At 40.5% G+C, this 15,703-nt stretch overlaps 1 protein-coding gene across 10 annotated transcripts in view; it reads right to left on the minus strand.

Moving 5' to 3' along the window:
• LOC100577517 overlaps positions 1-15,703 on the minus strand; it is a 193,184-nt gene that overhangs the window by 92,354 nt on the left and 85,127 nt on the right. For all 10 annotated transcript variants that reach the window (XR_003304871.1, XM_026441305.1, XM_026441306.1 and 7 more), the window contains one exon: positions 745-6,760. Coding sequence is in view for 9 of the 10 variants with exons in the window: in XM_026441305.1 (XP_026297090.1) it covers positions 745-6,225 (5,481 nt within the window). In the remaining variant the exon portion in view is untranslated. The remainder of the gene's footprint in view (positions 1-744; positions 6,761-15,703) is intronic.

The following is a 15,703-nucleotide window of genomic DNA, read 5'->3' on the forward strand; positions in this document are numbered from 1 at the left end:
TTGGTCAGGTAATTTCAAAAAAACGTTATTATTATCGTAGCATTAGAAGCCGAGTAATATAAGTTGTTCCCTGTATTGTAATTGGTTCGTTTTGTATATTTCATTCCTAAGTTGCCTTATGTCAACGAAGTATGAAATTAGATAATTGTAGATTATTCTCATTTACTTATTTCACTCGATTTCTTATTTTGTGTAGGATGTTAAAAGCATTTTTCATTTATTTTTCATTCTTTTATCTATCAATATCTAAGAAATTTATAATTTCATATTTATATAAATACATTATATATATTATATATAAATACATTATATATATTATATATAAATACATTATATATAAATATATATATATATAATATATGATTATATATAAATACATATATCTCAATTAGAAACTGATGAAACTTGATAAAAAATAAATTATTCAGAAAAGAAAGTATATAATTAAAAATTGCTTTTAAATAAAGAATTAGTATTTCGTAAAAAATTTAATGAAAAAAAATCTAGACAAAACATATAAAATATTAGCTATTAACATCCTACACGTAGATGTATATATATTATACAAATTATATAACTATATAACTATAAATTAATATAACTTAAATACTGTAAACGATTAACGAGATGGAAACAGCGAAAATAATCTTATTAAAATACTTAACTCTACGATTTCACCCAATCTCCGAATCTCGAGTACGCCTTACAAAGATTTTCGTGTCCTCACTTTATCATAATACTCACTGCCGTGGGTCCCTGAGAAATGGTGGTCTCCTTGGAGGCCTCCTCGACCTCTTTCATCTTCTCCTCCGCTTTTCGCTCCTTCAACGCTTTCAGCAATTTCCATTTCGACCCAGGTGGGCCAGGACTTACCTGGCCCTCCTTCAGTGTCGTGTCGGAACTGCCGCACGACGAAGAATCGATTTTAATCTTGGGCAAACTCAAAGTCGCCGTAGTAGCCGTTTCAGCGCTACCAGCACCGTCTCGCTCCAAACCTTCGAGGACAGTGCTCTCCGAGTCCCAAGCACCTGGAATGCTAACAGAGATCTCGCTAGGCGGTACACTCACGCTACCCTCGCGAGATATCGGTTCGGAACCGGAATGGATCTTTTCTCCGTGTCGAAAAGTCGAGCCGCTGGAACTTCGCCTCGACGGTTGTTCGTCGATGTCTTTCGGCAATTCTTCCTCTTCCTCCTCGTCCATCGATTGGACCGGACTATCAGGACCAGAAGTCTCTCCAGAAGAGCCCTCTTCCATGGCCGGTTTCTCCTTCTTGGCTTCCTCCTCGTGCGCCCAAGTATGATAATCGGTGACCCTTGCAAACACTGCCTCGATACTCTCAGCGGATTTTCGTTTTGGAATCGGTTTCTCGTCTCGATACTTGTCCCGTTCCTCGACTCGACGATCCTTTCCCACCGTCCCGTTCATTTTACTCGCTCGCAGATCTTCTTTCTCCTCCTTCACCTTCTCCTCCTTCACCTTGCTACTGGCTTTCAGCTTTAATTCTTTCAGCACGAACGACATCTTCTCCTTCACCGCCTCGTCCGGTTGATAGTGTTCAACTTCTTCAGGTTCTTCGACCAACACCTCGCCCATTTCTATCTCTATCTGCGATTGTCTCTCGAGCTCCTCCAGCTTCCTCAACTCGTACCGATACCACTCGTCCTCGGAGTCAATCGAATCCTCCGTACTTTGCCGCCTGGACGAGACCCTCGACGTGCTTCGATAGGAATGCGTGCTTCGATTATCCTCGTCCAATTCGCCCTGTCTCGAGCCGGTCCACGGAATCTCGAGGGATTGTTGATGTCGCGGTAGGAATCGGCTACCGGCCGGAGTTTGACCCCTCGTGCTCGACGCGGATGGACTTCCTTCCGACGGTGGAGCTTCCTCCGATATGCTGGTCACCAATTCCGGCAACCTCGTGCTGCTAGATTTCTCGCTCTTCTCGCTCTTCTCCGACATGTCCTCGGGATACTCGAAGCTCGTCTCGAGAGTCTGGATCGTACCTTCGTCGGATTTCTTCTCCGTGCTGCCTTCCTCGCTCGGTGGTTGCTCGTCGGACACCGTCGAGGATTGTCTCTGACGATACTTTCCCAGTGCCCTGGACACGGCGAATTCCATGCTTGCGCCGCCCATCAACGTCACAGGGGGAAGTTTCGGGGCTTTTTCGTTAGGGGCCTCGTCGGAGCTGCCGGTCGATCGTTTTATATCTCCGACAGTTTGGAATATGGACGAGCCACCCGAACCGGAACCCGTGCTCTTCCCCGACGTCTCTTCCTCGAAACCGCTGATCTGTTCGCCAATCTCGTGCTCCATCTCCTTCTTCTGATCCTTCTCCTTTCCCCAACCGTCTTGGAGAGCTTGCTGCTGTAACTGCTCCTGATGCTGTTGAATCTGTTGTTGAAGGGCTTGCTGCTGTTGCTGCAGATTTTGTTGTTGTTGCTGCTGCTGTTGTTGTTGTTGTTGTTGTTGCTGCTGCTGTTGCTGTTGCATATAATCTTTCTGTTGTTGAGGTAACGGTTGGGGGATCGGTTGCTGCTGTTGAGGGATCGGTTGGGACATCTGTTTACGCTTCGTGCTGGCCGTCTTCACTTTGGCGAAGAACGGAGGCTCCTGGTTCACGTCCGACATTACGCTGTCCTCGTCTTCGGACAGGCCACTCTGCCTGCCGCTGCTCCATTCCGTTTCAGACTGTTCAGGATCGGACAGAGACTGCGATTGATGGCTTCGCCTCTTGGCCTTCTGGAGGATTCCCGACACGGTGGACACCAACGTGTGTTTCTTCTTTTTCCTTGCCGCTTGACCCCTGCCACGACCTCTGCCTCCTGTCTCACCAGGAAGTCTTTGCTGCTGCTGCTGCTGTTGCTGCTGCTGTTGTTGTTGTTGCTGTTGCTGTTGTTGCTCCTGGGACATGTCCAAATCCTCTCTCCTCACCCCACCTGGCAACGAGTGACTCCTGTGCCTCTTGCTCAAGTGCAAGTCTGGCAACCAATTGCTCATCGAGCTCATCGCATTCTTCAACGACGAGCCACGCCTTATTTTCTTATTAACCTTCGCTGTCTCGATCTCGTGATCCTTCAAGTTCGACGCAATGCTTATATATCCGGATTGGGACACTATCACGCTCGATGGATCGTAATACTCGGTCTGTTGATGCTGGCCTTGATCGATAGGTATTCTCGCGGCCTCGTGATCCTGTATGTATTGGTGTTCCCGTTGCCACTGCCTCTGGTATCCATCCGCGAGTTGTGCGCTTTCGGTGCTGGTCAATCGTTGACTGTACGGCTGATACTGTTGCTGATAAGCCTGCGGATAATTCTGATTCGCGTACGTGTGGTGATACTGGTGGGCCTGATACGCCGGCGGTTGGGGATACCTTCTGTCCGTGTACGGGCTCTGGGCGTAGCTGCCGTCCGAGGTCAACGATCTGATACTGGAGGAGGTCGAGTCGTGCGGTATCTGATCCTCCATCGAGTTCAGCCACGAGGCCTCGTTCGTCTCGGTCCGCGGCAGATTCGCGCTCGTTGGATAATAGGAGAGCGCGTCGGTGATGTTCCCGGTCGGGAACATGGTGCGATACATGGCGGCTTTGTAACCCTCGTGGTTCGTCATACCGGCGTCCGTGGAACCCGCGCCCCTCAACGGTTTCTTCAAGTGGGCCGAAACCGCGGCGCTCGATTCCGTGTACTGGACAGTGGTGTAATTGTCGTAGCTATTCAACTGATCCATCCACCCGTAAGCGGTTGTCGTCTTCGGGCCGTAACTACCCGCGCTGCTCGTGTACACGCTCGTGATCGCCTGTTGCCGATTGCTGCCCGCCACCGAATAAATGGCCGGCTGCTCCGACCTGTAAACGTAGTCGATCGTCGTTCCGGGCGGCACGGTGTCGTACGTGTGCTGCAACGCCTGTTGCCGACCTCGTTTCTTGGGGCTCTGACAGGTGGTCGCGATGGCCGCTTGAGGCAGCACGAACCCGTACTCCTCCTTCGTGGTCGGGGGCGTTGTCTTGATCGACGCGTATCCCGACAGATGGTTCATGGCCACCGTGTAAGAGTGGCTGGTGACGGTGAAGGTGACGGCGGCGGTGGCGTCCCTCCCCTCGGGCGTGTCGTACAACGGTTCCTGGGTGATGATCGTTGCGGTGGTGGTGGTCTCCGGAAGCGGGGGGATCGGGCTCGCGGACCTCACCGTGGTCGTGCTTGGGATCAATGATCTCGCGTGATCCACGGAGTACGAGGTGAGCATCTTGGCGATCGAGCTCTTCGGCGAGCTCGGCGATTTGTCCAAACTGCTCCATCCGCTCATGGAGGATAGGCCGGAATCGGACTTGGCCGCGACTATATTGGCCACGCTCGGCTTCGCCGTGTGCTTGGGCGAGACCCGCGGCGATTTAGGCGAGTGAGGGGTCCGCGGGCTTAGGCGACCCTGCTCCACCGAGACCAATTTGTCCGCGCTTCTCAGGAACGTGGGGCTTTGGGATCGTTTCGCGTCCGCCTCCCTTTGGTCGGGGCCCGGCATGAGGAAGGGCTCGGCCGAGTCTCGAGGAGCTGGTGGAGGAGGCGAGCTCGGCGACGGGCTCGGGGGCGTTCTGCTCTCTTGAAACTCGAGATTGAGACGAGCGGCGCTGCCGAAATAGCCGTCTTGCCTGGTTCGAAGGCTCTGCACGCTGTGCACGCTCCCGGCCGAGTGGGTGGGCGAGGCAACTTTGTCCGTGGTGGTGCTGTAGATGGTGGGCGAGGCGCAGGTGACAGCCGCGAAACTCTCGACCATCAGATCGGTCAGCTCCTTGTTTTCCGCGTAGCCTTTGGCGAAGCTGCCCACGTCTATGGGCAGCTGGATCACCGGTTCCGGACTCTTCTCGCGCACCGTGGACGTGTAGCTACCTAGCCTGGGCGGTGTATAGGCGCTCGAGATTGAATCCAGGTTCGATCTGGAGGTGGAGGTCAGTCTTGGAGAAATTGACCTGGTAGTGAAGTCGCCGTCGGTCGCTAGACCGCTGTCGGTGCTGACTCGAGATATGGATCGACCCGTCGATCCGGGACTCTTCGAGAATGTCCAGCTATCGACGTCGGTTTCGGCGTAGATTTTTCTCAATTGCTCGTCTATACTGCTCGCCTCCTCGGCCAGCTTCGCCTCGGCCTCGGAACTGTACTGCCTCTTCGGGGAGTCCATCAGTTTCGATTGAAGCTCCATCAGATTCTGGGAATCCTTTTGCAATTTGTTGGTCAACCTGTCCAGTTCGTGCAACTTCTCCAGAGCGACTTGGTCGATTGAGCTCAATCTGGACAGCTGGGCCAGATCTTGCTCGCTCACGCAAGGCGTGTTCCCACGATAACTCTTGTAATCGGCCGCGCTGAACACCTCGCCCTCGTCCTCGTCCGCCTCGTCCTCCTTCTTCGTCACCGCCTCCTGAATCTCCTCCTTGCTCGGTTTCGCGACCAATTCGCACTCGAGCTCCTTCTCCTTCGCGACGACAACAGTCTTCTCGAACATGCTCGATTCCACCTCCTTCTTCCCGTTCACGTCCTCGTCCTCCGCCTCCTCCCATATCATGCCGAGCTGCGACGTGGGTCTTGACGTGTCGCCGCAGATCAAGTCCTCCCTGTAAGCGTTGTTCAGACTCCTGTAGAACGCCTCGTCTGGAATGTTACTCTCTTCAGCGAGAGTCTCCAGAGTATCCAAGTTCCTCACGTTCCTGTGCATGTCGGTAACTACAGCCGCGGCGGTCGAGCTGTCCTGCGTTAACCCGTGCATCCTCGCGATCTCTTGCTGCGCCAATTTCTCCCTGATCGCGTTCGTCTCCTCTATACCCATCGTGGCGCCTATGCTCTTCGCGATCGCGTCCAACTCGCCCACCGTGCTCTGTTGATTGGCCAACGTCTCCTCGACCGCCACGTTGCTCGTCGTCTCGTGGCTGCCTCCGCTCGCGTAGAACTCGATCAATTGGCTGATCACCGTCTGTTGCTCGTACAGAAGGCCCTCCAGCTTCTCCAACCTCTCCCACATCTTGATGTATTCCTGGCTGAGCAGATCCAACGCCCTCCACGCGTACCTCAACTCGTTCTCCAACGTGTTCAACCTAGTTCCCAGCCTCTCCATGTAATCCCCGATTATGTAATCGATGTTTCCATCCGCCGTGGTCGAGGCGTAGGCCGGCACGGCCGGCGAGTGTGCCCTGGGGCTGCTTGGGGCTGGCCCGCCCAGCTTCGTCGAGTCCATTTTCATCAACTTCCTCCTCCCCTTCCTTTCTCCTTAAACTCTTGCGTCCCTCGCGCGATATTCCACGTGTCTACGACCCCTGACACGATTCATGATTCTGGGAAAGAACGAAAGGAACGCGATTCACTTCTTCGTATCCGGAAGCAGAGACGTTGATTCAACTTTCTTCGACTCGATCGTAACGGAATTACGGGAATGACTCGATGCACCGTGCACGTCGTCGATCTCCATGGTCGATTCTTTTCTTCCTCTTCCCACTCTTCTCTCACAGTTCGCACACTTTTCACGCACAGGACTCGATTATTACACCTTTACACGCCCGATCTCGCGTGATATCTCGTCACTGTCCCCCCCTGTCCTCCGTCCTCGATCGATTTCTTCCCACTTTTGTCTTCTTTTGTATCACACTAGTGCCGCACGCACTGCGTTCTCGTGCGATCGTCGGCCGCGATCTTTACTTCGAATCGTTCGAGATCGCGCGACACCCTGCATATGCCGCTTCTTAACCAGCGTTCTCGTGCGTTCATGCCGCTTCCTCTATCTGCAAAACAGGAGCAAACGGGTTGCCGTGGCTTAGTACGAGACTATGCTCGTACCGAGCCACCGCTGACACAGTTTCCATGGTGTTTAAATTTATAATTCATCGGTTGAAAGGTGTGTCATCAATGATCGAACTTAAGAACTTCGTCAGAAAGATCAACGAGGCTATTTATCTTATTCTCTTTGGGACTGAATCGATATATACACTTCAGGTTTTTATTATTTGATGTGATTATTGAAATCAACGAGAGATTAAGAAATAGAAGAAGAAGAAGAAGAGGAGAAAGGAACGATTAAGGATAAGTATTTTTTTTTAAATAGTTTCAAAGGATCAAAGGAATAAATGAAAGTTGAAAGAAAGTAGATGTGGGATGAAAAATATAGAAAAGTACGAAACTTTGTCAGATTGCCAGAGCAGAAATCTTCTTCTCCATTGATTCACAGAAAAAAAATTGTTTGAATAATAAATTCGATATCACAAACTTAATCACCAGGTTAATCCACGTATCATTCTCGATGAAATATACTTGGTAGTGTAGTATCTGTTCTATCATTCGCTTAATGGAAATTCATTTCTAGATTTTTTATATTGTTTATTCGTCGTAGTAATATTTTTATTTAAATATCGATGGCAACGACGAGACTCGTGTAATCAAAATGGCGAGATACTTCTCAGGTGGGAAAAAACACGAATTGTAAGTTATTTAAAGAGTGATCAGGTGTGCATCGTGCATAAAATCAAAGTATACGTTGTCGAGCATCCATGCGAAAAATGCACGCAGCAGAATAATTGCTATTGCTTGGAATTCGAATTTTCATTAGTATCGATTCCATCTCGAAGTTACGTTCGAATGCCTCTGATTGTTTCAAAAATAAAGGAATTGAAACGACACAGAATGAGTAATGGATAAAATATTTCCCATCCTTGTGAAACTCAAGAAAGAATGATATTCTTTTTGATAATATTCTTTCTCTTCTATGTCATATTAGAATCGAGATTATTTTGATGATTTTGTGATATTGATTTTCTACATTTATTCTTCATTAATTTTTTATATACAGAAATGTACGATTACGAGAATTGTGAAATTCGAGAAAGAGTAATTCACTTTTTCTTCCCAATTATAGAATCGACGTGAGAATATTTTTGTAAATAATGATTTTATTTATTTGTTTATTCTTTTCTCTTTTCTTAAAGAGAAACTTTAATATTTTATGATTCGAAGTTTAATAAGTGAATTGCAATTATTTAGAATAATTGTAAAATTATTTATCATGATTAATTAATAATGTTTAATCATGTTCGTGTAGACGCGCTAGCGGACGACACTCGACTGATTTCGAAATGAGACGAGATATGATTTAAATATTGAACAAGGAAATGGGTTGAATGTGTACATACAATTCTCGAGTAATGTCGTATGTGGAATTGTTATTGAATTCTGTTTAATTCCCAACTACGTACTTTTATCAATATATTTTGTTTTCGTTGAATGTAAATAGAGTTTACACGAGTTTATGGGCGTGTTTTGTTTTCGAATCGAGGAGAGAGAAATTTTCGATGATGAATTGCTTGAAATTATAAGGGAATGGAAAATCATTTTTCAAAATCGATACTTTTCCCACCAACTTTTCATATTATTTGAATAAATTATTTGAACAACACACGCAACACATTCATACCATCGAGTTTAATTATGTTACATTCTTATAAAATTCTTCAAACATTTCTTTTTGATTATCTAAACAAAATAATCATTTTTTCCCACGATACGGTTAAAATGAATTTATTTCATTTATTATCTTTCATCTTCGCTTCGAATAAAATATTCAAAGTTTTGCGATACCAGTCGACACGACGAAGAATTTAAACAGTTGAGCGGAAACGAGATTCGCGTGCGTATTTCGAAATCTATCTCTATCTTTTAAATTACTTCAACAATCTCCCTGTTGATTACAAACCACGTGTTCTAATCAACGACAATGGAACTTCGCAGTGAAAACTCGGTTTTATGTCACGTGAATCGATCGATCTTGTATAAACTTTAAAAACTTTCTTTACGCTTTATAATTATATTTATCAAATAATAGAAATTAAATAAACAGTAGAAATAATAATAATATCGATAAATTGTAATTGATAATAACATATCAAATTATCCATCACATAAATAGCAAAACTTTTGAAAGCATACAATAAAAAAAAAAAGGAATTAATATTCGAATTAAAAAATTTATCTAATAATTCATTGATCATTACATATGATTACTTCTTCAAATTGCCACCAACATTTATGCAAAATCAAATTTTCTCACGATTAAAGAGAAATGGAGTTGGACATCGATAGATATTAAACGCGCACGAAAAAAGATCTACAATTATATTGCACACAGCGTAAACGACCGCAAATGGTTAACTGTTTAGATAATACACGGAAGGAACCACGGATCGAAACGACGCGAAGTCGCTACGAGAAGCCGGAAGCGGCGGTGCATGCGATACATAGAGCGATTTCCTGGCCTGTCATCGTTGAAACGCGAATTAAACCGAGGCGAGCATGCGATTTTCCGACCCGCTTCCCCTCTTTCGCCCAACTCCCGGAAGAAACACGCCTTTTAACGGCCGCTATGAAATTACGCTTACCACCGTATTATATCGCTCACCAGGCCAGAAGAAACACACCTTCTTCTTCACCGACGATATTGCGGCTCTCTGTGAAACGCGGATCTGCACGGATCAACTTGTATATGACATAAGATTTAATTATTTTGGAATTTCGCGTGGTTTTGGCGCGATGCTGGGAATTCGTGGACTGACGACTTGCTCGTTAAATTCGGTATTTGGGTCGTGATTTCTCATCTGACAATTAACAATAGTTTTTCAATTTTAGAGTATTTGTTTAAGATTCGAGAGGAAATTAATCACATTGCGTTGCTTGAAATTCCTTTTTTTCGATATTTAAAATGTTTGAATGTTATAATATTATTATAGTAGTATTTATATTAATGTTTTATAATAATAATTGTGTTTTCGTATGCTGTATTATTTAACTGAATAATTCCCAACTTTTTCATCAATTATAAATCGTTCATTTAATTAAAATCACACAACTATTTCATCCCCTGCTGTACTTTCTCTTCGCTTCCTCGCATTGTTTCTAAACGTAATAACATATTTGCTCATTTTTTCCCTTGGACAGATGAACATCGATGTAACCGAATTCATATACTTCCAATGTTTGCATTGCAAATATTGAAAAATCGATAACCAAGGTATAAATATTACAAATACTATGCAATAGCTGCCACGAATAAACGTAGAACTGTGAATCTACGACGAGGGGAATTTCGATGATATTCTCTCCTCGTGGCACATTCGACTGATGATTACGCGCACACGTGTGTACGTATATATATATATATGTGTGTGTGTGGATATCGATGTCGTCGTACGACGAATCGATAGCATTCCTCGATGTCATTACGACAAGTGTTCCGTCGCTAAACTCGATTCGATCGATCAACGGGACATTCTATGAAGAAACCACAATGCTGGAACTTGAATTGAACGAGAAAAGAAGAGAAAAATAAATAAAGAGAGAAAGAAAAGGAAAGAAAAAAAGAATTGTAAACGGTATTCGCTGTTAACCCAAATTCTTTGAAAATAATATTAATTAATGCTTAATTAGAGTTATAAGAAAATATATATGTATAAATAAAAGTGTAAATAAAAGAACGAACTTTCAAAAGATAATAATTCTCGAGCTCTGTTAACTTGATTATTCTTCTATCGAGAAATTTCTTTCTGAGAATCGAGTTGATAAAGCTGAATATTTTGAAATATTGACAATATTTAAATTTAAATAAAATCGAGAAAATTTAAATTTTCTCTTCATAATATATATTTTTCCTAAAATTATCACGCATAATATCAAGAAACCGAATTCAAATAAAATCTGAAAAATTAAATTCAAAGTTTAAATCATAGATTAAATCATTTCTAATTAATTTATTCCTGACACTAATGATCTCTTCATATATTATTTCCCATCATTTGGAAATTTCCACGAATAATTCAAATTTAGCACACAAGAGGAAAACACGGTTGACAAAAACTGAGGACGCGTGAAAAAATCGATATCGAAATATTTTGACAGTCCCGATATTATCGTTCAAGGAAACGGCGCGTCCCCATTTTCGAAAAAAACAACGTAAATTTCCTATATCTATATCGAAATCTGCATCAATAACTGCTTAAACGTCTCAATCTGTAAAAATTGAAGGTTCTTTTTTGTTACCAGGCTTTTATCGCGTCCATCCGAATTCCAGGAAATATGTGCTCTCACATTTCCTTATTTTTCTGGATCTTGAATTATTAGTTTTTTTTCATTTTAATGAAAATCTTTCATGTTTGGTTTAAATCGTTCTATTGATCGTATGAAATAATACGAGATATAATCGTATAATTTCTTCTTTGACCTGGAAAGTTGTAAAAGTTAGTTCGAAAGAATTTCGGAGAATTTTAAGTAAAATGCGATGCATCCAAAGTTTCGTAGATCATACTTTTTATTTTTCTCGAGGTTGCGATTGTTATCATATAATTTTATTATCCCAATTCATATTATGATTATTTTATCCAATATCTGAGAATTTTAAAACTTTAACTGATAATTAAAAATAATTACAATATGATCAATAAATATATTTGATCATAAAAATTAATTTTCATAAATTCACATGGAATTATTATATATTTTTATTATTGTATCAAAATTTCATTATCTTCTCCAATATCTAATGAATGGATTGTAGATTTGTTTATGCAAAGTGAAATTTTTATGAAGAGTTAGAGAAATAGAACGTAAATAGAAATCTCTTTCATATTTAAATTTTCTATAAATGCATAAAAATCCGCAGTCTATTAATAAATTACTATTAATAACTTCCACATGATTGAACAAATAGTTACAATAGTTAAATACTAAAAATTAATTTTCATAAACATATTCAATAAATCAATATGGATAAAATTTCAACAAATATAATAAAAATGAATCAATGGTACAATAATAAAATTTAAACTTCTCTTTTCGTTTTAATTATTTTGTTCTGGTCGCAACGAAATCTTAAAAGATCACTCTTCGAATTTCAATTTTGCTTCGAGAATCCAGAATCTCATTCTGGAGAAAAAAATCGAATGGAACTACGAGACGATAAATGGCTTCTGTAGGCGATTCGCACCTGCGCCAGATTATATTTAAATCGGACTTAAACCTGGTTAACTTTTAATTCTGTTAAGGATAGTGAGCCGATTGACGTCAAACAACTTTGACTGATTAAATCGTACGACATTTACTTTTTTTTTTCTTCTTCCTCTTCAAGATGGATATTTTCAATTTTATAAACGAGCTTCTATTATCTGAAATATTTATTATTATCTAAATATTGAATGAAATTCTACGTACATAAACTTTACAATATAATTTAATCGGATATATATTTTGTATATAAAATTTCAATATAACTATAAAATTTTTAATTCTGAAAACATATATATATTTGCTTTTAGGAAATTAAATCTTCGTGAGTGAATACGTAATATTCTTGTAAACGATTATGCAAGTAAATTAATTGATGTAATGGAATTTCTGATAAAAACGCGTGTTCGAATTTTCTAAAAAAATCATGCTTACAGTTTCAAGGTCCGTAATGAAATAAATTACATTAACCTAATGAACACTTTATCCTTTCCATCCATTATTAAACCTGTTTCGCGCTTTATGCATTACAAATTATTACTTCGCAAAATTATTAAAACTTCGCACGTGGAGTCGAAATTATAAAATTTCTAAACGCTATGGCCATCGAATCAAAGAAAGAAATGAAAGTTCCTTCTGTGACGTAAAATTTAAGAATATCTTTTAAAAATATATTAACAAAGATACTGAAAATCAAAAGACAAAAATTCACAAAATCAATTATTGAATCGAAATAAAATGTTCACTTGTAATGAATCATAGAATCATCAAGTCATAATAAGATAAGATCATGATAAGAAAATGGTGAAAAATCAGTGTTGAATAATCATTCTCGAGTTAATTCTGCCTATCCCAATTGTTAGATTGAACGTCGATGAAGCCCATCAAGGCGTCTCGGCCTCGTTTCCTTCGAGGAACGTTTGCCTCCGGAATTTTACAGAAAGAGAGAAAGAGAGAGAAAGAGAGAGAAAAGTTCCGCGTTGAAAAATGAAAATGGAATCCGTTCTCTCTCTCTCTTTCTCTCTTTTTATCTCTCATTCTCTCTTTCAAACTGGAGGATCTTCGAACCTGGGTTCATTAATTCGCGAATCCACCGCGAAACTTCTCGACCAATTCGTGATGCTTCAAGCCGTAATAAACTGGATAAGTATGGAGAAACGATGCGGTTTGTTTTCTGTTGGAACTGTGGAGAGAGTAGAGGCTAACGATGAAAATTTTTCAAAATTAATCGATAAGGTGTGGGGGCGTAGGCAATTTAATTTTTGAAGAGGAAAATGTTTATTTATGTGACCTTTTAAAGATGCATTCGAAAGCAAAATGAGATGTTGAGTTATTGAGAATATCTTTGAGATGAATGTTGAGAATAATTGATAATTACGTATCGAATAATTCGTGTTCTTTCTTATGAAGCATTAGGAAAAAATAAGAAAAGTAAACTTTTAAATCCAACGAAATGAAGTAATTTTGGCGATAAGTATACAAGATCTTGTACAAGAAACTGAAGTTTATACAAGAGAATATGTGAAACATAATTATATTACAAGTAATTTATTGATAAATCTCATGAGAAAGATCGAATAATAAGTAGGTTCGCAAGTAGGATAAAGATTAAATTTTGATATAACTTTTTACATCTTATGGTTCAACATCTGACTAATTAAGGGAACAAGAAACTCTTTTATTTTTTGCAGAGAGAAAGAGTTGGAAAAGTAAAAGAAATTAGTCGTTCCAAGAGCATTTATTCGAATGGGATTTAAAAGGATGATCTTTATCTTCATTCTTTGTAGACTCGCAAAAATATATCCTAGAAAAATGAAAGTAAATGAGTTAAAATGCTTTTTAAAGCATTATTAATCGTCAAGCACGATGATCGATACTGTTTTGTTGTAGAAATTTTAATGTTTATTTAACGAAAACAATTTGTTCAATAAAAATAATGGAACGATATGACTTATCTTAAAAGATAATTTAATGTAAAATTTAAATTACATGAAAGATAATTTATCGTTTCAAATTAAGAAGAATAATATTCAATAATTTTTCCTGCAGAATTATTCTGTAACGAGTTTTGTCTCTTATGATTTGTTCCTTTATTTATCCCATTCATTCCAGGTATTAAGCTTCTCGCTTTTCTCTTATTCGCTATTTCTATCCTGTCGTTTCGAACATTGGAATTAAGTCGTTCCATATATCGAACTGACAATCCAAATTTCGTGGTTTCTAATAACACGATCAAAAGTAAAGTTGATGTTATCACATCGGATGCAATGAACGCTGTTTAGTGAAGTTCAAATTTCCTTCGGACAGAAGTTTGTAGATTATAAGATCCGCTGGTCTGTGAGAGAAATCAAGAAACTTCCAAAACTTCTTCTTGGTAATAGCTATAGGTAATTATACGAAATTAAATCCAACAATTTAAACTGGATGAAAATTATTTTTCAACTGTTTCATTCAACTCATTTCATGAAATGAATATTTTTAATTTATATCGTAACAAAAATTGTAGATTAACTTGATAAACTTTAAGCCGCTATAACTCTGAACATAGTGACTTCTGGGCAATGAATGAAAGCGCATTAGAAACGCGAAACCTTGCTCTTTAAAACCCCTTTTCATCTATCTCGATACGACTTCCGATTTCTGAGATATCATCGTGTAAAGAGAAGAGTAATTTTCTAATCATTTACCTTAAATGCGATCAAACTCTATTAAAATTAGAAAAAATTTGAATCGCTATAACTTCGAAGATAGTGAATTTTAAACAACGAGCCAGGGATCATTAGAAGCGCGGAATCTTCCCCTTTGAAATGCTTTTTAAATTATTTCGATACGACTTCCGGTTGCCGAGATATCGTCGTGTAAAGGGAAAGGTAATTTTTAATCGTTTACCATTCCCGTCCTTGTCGCTTACTCGGATCTCTCGCTCGCACCTCGACTCACTGACCTATCCCAAACTGCAGACAAGCGACAGACGATTCCTGGAAATGCGTTCTACGTTCTTCCAGGAAATAATATAGGTCACTGGGTCGCGAGCCCATTCATAATCTCTGCGCTATGTTAAGTGCTATGGAAACTTTGAGCTGTTATATCTCGGCAATGGTTCGAGATATCGAGATAAAACAAAAAAGGATTTTAATTGCATGCCTTCCTTCACTTTCCTGAATACGTTTCGACGACATAATTTTTAATCTTTTCTCACGTTTTCTCACTACGAAAAGTCGAAGTTTTCTTTCATTTGCATGATGAGTACAATTAGATCCGTGTATTATTACTTGAATATTTAAATTGCTTTGAATTTTTGAAGCGCTGTGATGAATTCTTATTCGTTAATATTGAACAAAAAAAAAAAAAGAAAAAAAAGAAATAAAAAAAGAGAGAAAGTTCGAAGAAGTGAAAAGTAAAGTCATTGAATAAATCCACAGAGATTTAACAAAAAATGGTGTCACGTTGGAAACTCGCGTACATACTGATGTTCACTGCGTCAAAATTCCTGATTCACGAGATGAAACGCATTTCCACGAAGCCGCAGAGGTTAGGCAGAGAAAATTACTCGACTTTCGAACGGAAGCGGAACGGTGAGGTTAAGAAAATAGGATGACCGTGTTGTAATTACTCTTAGAAAGCCAGAGCAGTGGCCAGTCGTTTGCCATTGTTTCCCAAACTTTCTACCCTCCCTGGATGCTCTT

Source organism: Apis mellifera, linkage group LG6 (assembly GCF_003254395.2).
Source record: "Apis mellifera strain DH4 linkage group LG6, Amel_HAv3.1, whole genome shotgun sequence".
Classification (NCBI taxonomy): Eukaryota; Metazoa; Arthropoda; class Insecta; order Hymenoptera; family Apidae; genus Apis; species Apis mellifera.